This window comes from Anser cygnoides, chromosome Z (assembly GCF_040182565.1).
Source record: "Anser cygnoides isolate HZ-2024a breed goose chromosome Z, Taihu_goose_T2T_genome, whole genome shotgun sequence".
NCBI classification, from domain to species: domain Eukaryota; kingdom Metazoa; phylum Chordata; class Aves; order Anseriformes; family Anatidae; genus Anser; species Anser cygnoides.
Genome location: NC_089912.1, coordinates 995,909 through 1,001,908, shown reverse-complemented (window position 1 = coordinate 1,001,908; position 6,000 = coordinate 995,909). Strand labels below are relative to the sequence as shown.

The following is a 6,000-nucleotide window of genomic DNA, read 5'->3' as shown; positions in this document are numbered from 1 at the left end:
TGTAACATTTGAAAAAGTGCAGTGGTAGAGGTCAGTTTGCTTTTGCAGGTACAGCACTGATCATTCTGCTACTGTGATGTACTGTGATGATAAACATGGCTGTCACTCCTGTAGGATTAGTTCTGTATGTAAGATGTGTAATAGCTCAACAGCAGTGTTCAGATGTTTCCCCTTCCTATGAATATATTCTTTTCATAAATAGACTATATCCAATCTTTTCTAATATTAACATAATTCCAAAGTCGGTAATATATTTGTAAAGAAGCCTTTTCTCTTTTAAAATAGTTTTATTTACACTGAAAATGCTTATGATTGTTTTCAGATGATTTCAGGAGAGGTAAAAAAGAGGATGCAGTCTTTGACTCCTTATTCTCTGAGTTTGGGGCTATGACATACCTGCTTTGTAACTCAAACCAGCTAACATTGGAAAGTTCAAATGCAACATGACTTTTAAAAATCAAGCCAAATTAAGAGAAAACACATTGTTTAGTGTGGAAATAAGTTAATATTACATGAATGTAGACTTTAGATTTCTTTGTTTTCACTAAGAGTTGGTTGGGCACTGGAACAGGCTCCCCAGGGCAGTGGTCATGGCACCGAGCCTGCCAGAGTTCGAGAAGCATTTTGCCAACACTCTCAGAAACATGGTCTGACTTTTTGGGTGGTCATTTGGAGACCCAGGAGTTGGACTCGATGATCCTTGTGGGTCCCTTCCAACTCAGGATATTCTATGATTCCATGATTCTTTAATGCTACCTTACAAATCTATTTTCTGTTCACATTTACTAAAAATATTTCTGCTATGCAAACATAGATTATTGAAAGCACAAGTAGTACTTTGACAATGCAGAAAAATCATGTTTTGCTTGGCAAGCAGTAGTTACCCAAGACTTGAGAAGTGAACTCAGTGCGAGTATAAGAACGATTCCTAAGTCCCCACGAGGGTAAGGCTTTGGGAGGCAGAGACTCATCCCTCTCTGCACAGTGTTCACCCTGGCACCACACCTAACAGAGGGAGAAGGGGGTTTTGCAGGGGTGGCTTCATCTCCCTGGGCATCATCATTGACCAGAGCAGCCCACCCAACACCGCAGGCTGTACACAGAGGCCAGGTGGTCCCCACAGACCTGCATGCCGAACATGGCACGGCTCGCCCCTGGACCACGAGCACCCACCGCGGGGCGCAGAGGGGCAGACAGAGCAGGAGGCACAAGGTAGTGTGGAGCAGCTAACATCTCCCCCTGAAATGCCATTCTCCACAGGCACTGCCGGCACGTGGGGGCTTCTTTTTTATTGTGTTGAAATGTGAGCAGTGGGGAAAAAATGGCATTTTTAACTAGTAAGACTTCGATGCAAGAAAATGAAGACCTGTATATTTAATTTGGCCCCATGACTGATTCTTCTCTGCTATGTCATTGTAGTGCTTCAGACACGTCAGTATGTGAAACATGCACAATTCTGTGTTTCAGACCCAGGGAGACAAACACTGATACCACTGCTGTCAGCAGCAAACCTCACTTCAGCTGCAGTTGTGCAAGGTGCAGTGTTCCTCCTTGTGGAGAAATCCTTTGCGGTTCTTCTTATTCAATAATTACACATTTTCTTCACCCAGCCCCTCATTACTTTCTCAAGCTCTTGCTTTCAATTCTAAACTGTATTTCCCTGTTGTTTTAAGGCAGTGGTTTGACATTATCTTATTGTTTTCTTTACAAATGTTAAGACCACACAATCTGAGCTCTGCTAACACACTGTATTATGCTACTAGTAGACAAATTTTAACATCACATCACATACATATTGCAGTTGCTGTTGGAACATGCCTTTTAAAAAATACCTTTATTGGATGAAATTGTCTCTTCCCCAAGAAAAATCTGGTTCTTCAATATAATTTATTATACCTTTTAAAATTCTGTCTGTTCAGTAAAATCTTTGCTACATTATAAATACCTGTAAAGAAAATATAATTTAAAATTCTGAGAGAAAACATTATTTTCCTTTTACATTTTTCACAGAACCCACACAGGCACCAAGGAAAGACTAACAATAAAAATAATTTACTCCTGTACAGTCTACTCTGGGTTGGAAACATTCAAAAGAGAGACTTTAAAGTTGTCCTCTTATGAAACTTTGGCTACAACATAGGAACCGATCTTAAAACAAAGTCCTATGTATTCCACCCATCTATATCTGAAAACTTCTTTCAAAGGCTGATTTGAGTGTTTGTAGTACTTTCCTCACTAACGTACTGGATTGACAACTGGCAAAAAACACCACTATCTGACAGAACCAGCCCCTGAATTTCACTGCACAGGACTAACAGTGGTCCTTTCTCACCAAATGGGAATATTTATTGTAGAGACAAACTCCCAATTCTGACAATTGAATTTTAGTGGAAATAAGTTAGTGCTCTCACTAACTGCTGCAGTAGCAGCAATTTCACATTCTGCTTGTTCAGTAGTTATGTATTGCCAGAAAGCTTGTGTGTTGAAGGGACAACATTAAAAAAAAATGTTTTCTGATTTCAGTAACTTTTTCTTTTTTCACTTCTTGTTCTAAGTAAATTTCTTAGCAGAGAGCAAGCGATTTAAGTTTAAGAGACATTCACTCTTGCAGTTGTTATTGTTGTAGCATGGAGTATAAATATGGAAGAATTCTTCAAATCAACTAAGCCATATCTATCTAAAGCTGGCAAAAACACAGACTGAGCCCCAGGTAGACATGAACCTACTAAAATCAAATGAATATGCAAAGATTTTTAAATCTTAAGTTTGGTAAGATAATTTTCAAAGTTGCCTTCAAGCAGAAATTATAGAATTTAGTGTGAAGTTTGAAAAATCTCTATCCAAACTGATGAATTATGAACAAAATATTCAATTTCTTTTTTAAGAGAAAGTCGGATCATTTTAAGGGATAGACAGTGAAGAAGGAACATTTTTTTCTAGAATGTCTGGAAAATGTCTAGTCTACATTTCTACGTTTCTACATTTGAACGGTAGATGAGAAAGAGAGAGAGAAAAGTAAAACCTAGTCAGCACTTGTTTGTATTATCTTTAGCACTGCATTGAGACACTAGGAATTTTCATTTCCTTGTAGTAGATCCTCTCCTATTTCTGAGCACCCAGCCACGCATTGCTGTTTTTGTTTGTTTCTTTTTAATTATGAACAGCAAAACAGTAAATCAATCTTGACTCCAACCTTAAAGAGGTATGTGTGGAAAACTGTCATTAGATGCCATATGATGCCATTCCTATCATTCTACTGTATATGATACCATGTATAATTTTTTCCACTTGGGAGAGGGTGATAGACCTTTCTGGCCACTCTGCTTCTCCCTTCACTACTTTTATTATATTCTGAAAGGGTCTCACCATGTTCTCACCATTTTGCATTTTCCTGTCATCTCACTTTTCATCTTTAGTCTCTTATGACTGCTAAAGGTAGGCAGAAACCTGCCCTTCCTGCTCTCCGAAGCTACTCCGTTTCCTCCTCTTTCACTTTCCCCTTCCTTCTTTTCCTCTCCCTCCTTCATAACCCACGCAGTTTTTTCCTCCGTTTCTGACTCCCTTCTCCTGGGTGTTTTTTCATTCATACACCTCCTTCCCCCTCCCCCCCATTCATTTTGCCTTACCTTCCTAGGTATTTGGGAAACGTTACAATTCACCACAGATACTCCAAAATGCACTCATTAGATGTTCTCTGCTGGTATAATTTCCCTTTCTACACTGCTTTGGTCACAGTTTAAGGAAGGGGCAAAACGATCCTGGCTTTGTTGCCCTGATTGCTGCAGATGTAGACATCTGAGGAGGCATTTATATTACTCAACTTTAGAAATCTAACCGAGGCTCCAAAGGTAAGAGATTGTTTCCCCAAAGTTCATCCAGTCAATAAAAATAAATGAGTACTCCAGCAGGTAATTCAGAACCAGTGCAAAAACTAGTCAAGTGCTCTTAAGTGCTATCTGTCTTCATTAGCTACATGCAGCCTAGAAAAACTAAGCTCATAATTCAGGCACTTCATTTAGGCAGTTTAAGTTCGGTGGTGAGAATCCCCATGGTCTGGAATGTGTTGTTTGGAGCTCTTTTACATTAGAGTATGTCTGTCTGTAGTCTAAATCATTAATAACCTCATCAGTGTTCACTGATGCTCCAATCCAATTCCAGTTTCCCAGCTGCTCCTTTGCAGGAGAACAGAAGGGTAAGAGTGCATTGTTGTTTGGAAAAGGAACAAAAATGAAATAAAAAATAAAAACAACTGTGAGGGAAGAGGTACTTGCTGCAAGTATTAAATCTTGAATACATGCCGAATATAAGAAAGACTACACTATTCATTACAATTCCAGGGATGAGAGTATATCCCCAAAGCTTTGGCAGTTCAGTTCAAAACTGCTTAGTAATTCAGCTTTTGAATCCTACTTCATGCTAAGGGAATAGGGTGGAAGAATAAGTAACGTGAAAATTGTTTAAAATAGAGCATTAGTATTTTCAGGGGAATACTGCTGCATTTCATGCCTGAGGGGGCAAATCTACTCTGATGGTAATGAAGAAAGTCTTTGAAAAAAGCTATTACTAAAAAGCATGAGTTTACTGCCTTATCCTCCCACACCTGTTTTTTTCCTTCCTTGATATTTGTGTTAAATATGAAGCAATCAAAGCAGCAATTACACAACTAGAGCATACAATAGACTTCTGAAAAAAAATAAAAATGGAGGTGGGGTGGGGAGAATGAATATTTCCAACTCAGCGCCATACCCTATAGTTTAGTTTCCTTCATTTATGATATCAACCAAGGCTTGCAGCAGTCTATCATCTCTATGCTTGTATGGTTTGGCATTGTAAAAAAGATCAACGTAGTCACTGTACAGGCTTTCTTCTGAGTCTTTTAGCTGGGAGGGCTTGTTTAATTTTTCAAGGGCCTGATAGAAATGTTCAAACGGAATGTTTAACTTCTCACTTGCAGTCTTCTTTGGCAGTCGCTTCTCAGCCATCTGTCTGCTAAAAGCACTTTGCAGTAAGTGTAGCATAGCCTCCGATGGGATTTTATCTTCTGCTTTGTCACTGTTACTACTAGTATCTTCTGTGACTTTGTTTTTTTCACTCAGGTTCTCCTGTGTGGTGTGGTCCTAGAATGCAGATTGGCATAAGAGAGGTTAAGTGTCAAAGCAAAACTGTCTGGATTCAGATTTCCTCCGATTAGTGATTTTCATGTATGTGTGTGTAGATATAATTTTTTTCACTTAGGAGCCACTAACATCTAGAAAAGAACTAGATCATTTTATTCCAAAGCAGACTGTCATTATTCATTCAGACTGTCAGTATTCATATTCAAACAGACTGCATTGCATATAGTATGAAATCTCCCTCAGGAAGATTAGGAAGTTAACTTAGGGTAAGATAACTCAGGAAGATAACTTAGGAAGTTACAAATTCAGATCCCACAGCAGCAGCAGGATACAACTTGTCATTTTACAGCAAGATTTGTCCCAGTCTCACAAATACTCCTGGTTGTACTGTGGGAGACAGCTCCTCAGCTGTCTGTCTGGAGCAAGCACCTGCAGTGGCGATGGCAACTCTGGATGTGCCACATACCCTTGTGGAAAGGACTGAACTAATGCCTCCGTATTACCTGCTCTGTAGTAATCATTTCACCTGGGAAATGACAAGTAATGTATGGCTAACCCATGGACATGACATGTATCTTAGCAAACTCCGGAAGACTATTGCCAAATACAGATGTACAGAGAAATTGCTGAGGCACAACCTCATTTCAACACTGTTATGCCTCCCATGCAGCAATATATGGCTGCGTATCGTCCTCATTTACACTGGGTCTCTCTTTCTAATGGAACTTGAGCTGTTTTTTAGTATGTGTCTACCAACCTTCTCCTATAGCACCTCCTGAATCCAGTTTTATTTTCTTCCAAGCTTATTTTACTGCACATAGCTGCTACAACTGTGGACACTTAATTTTATGCATGTGAAAACCATAATTATGTCTCCCTCAAT

General features: G+C 39.2%; 1 protein-coding gene across 1 annotated transcript in view; it reads right to left on the bottom strand.

Annotated features, from left to right (window-relative positions):
• Positions 1 to 1,729: 1,729 nt before the first annotated feature.
• PCSK1 (proprotein convertase subtilisin/kexin type 1) overlaps positions 1,730 to 6,000 on the bottom strand; it is a 30,046-nt gene continuing 25,775 nt past the window's right edge. The window contains exon 14 of the mRNA XM_048054738.2: positions 1,730 to 5,117. Coding sequence (XP_047910695.2) covers positions 4,755 to 5,117 — 363 coding nt within the window. The 3' untranslated portion in view covers positions 1,730 to 4,754. The remainder of the gene's footprint in view (positions 5,118 to 6,000) is intronic.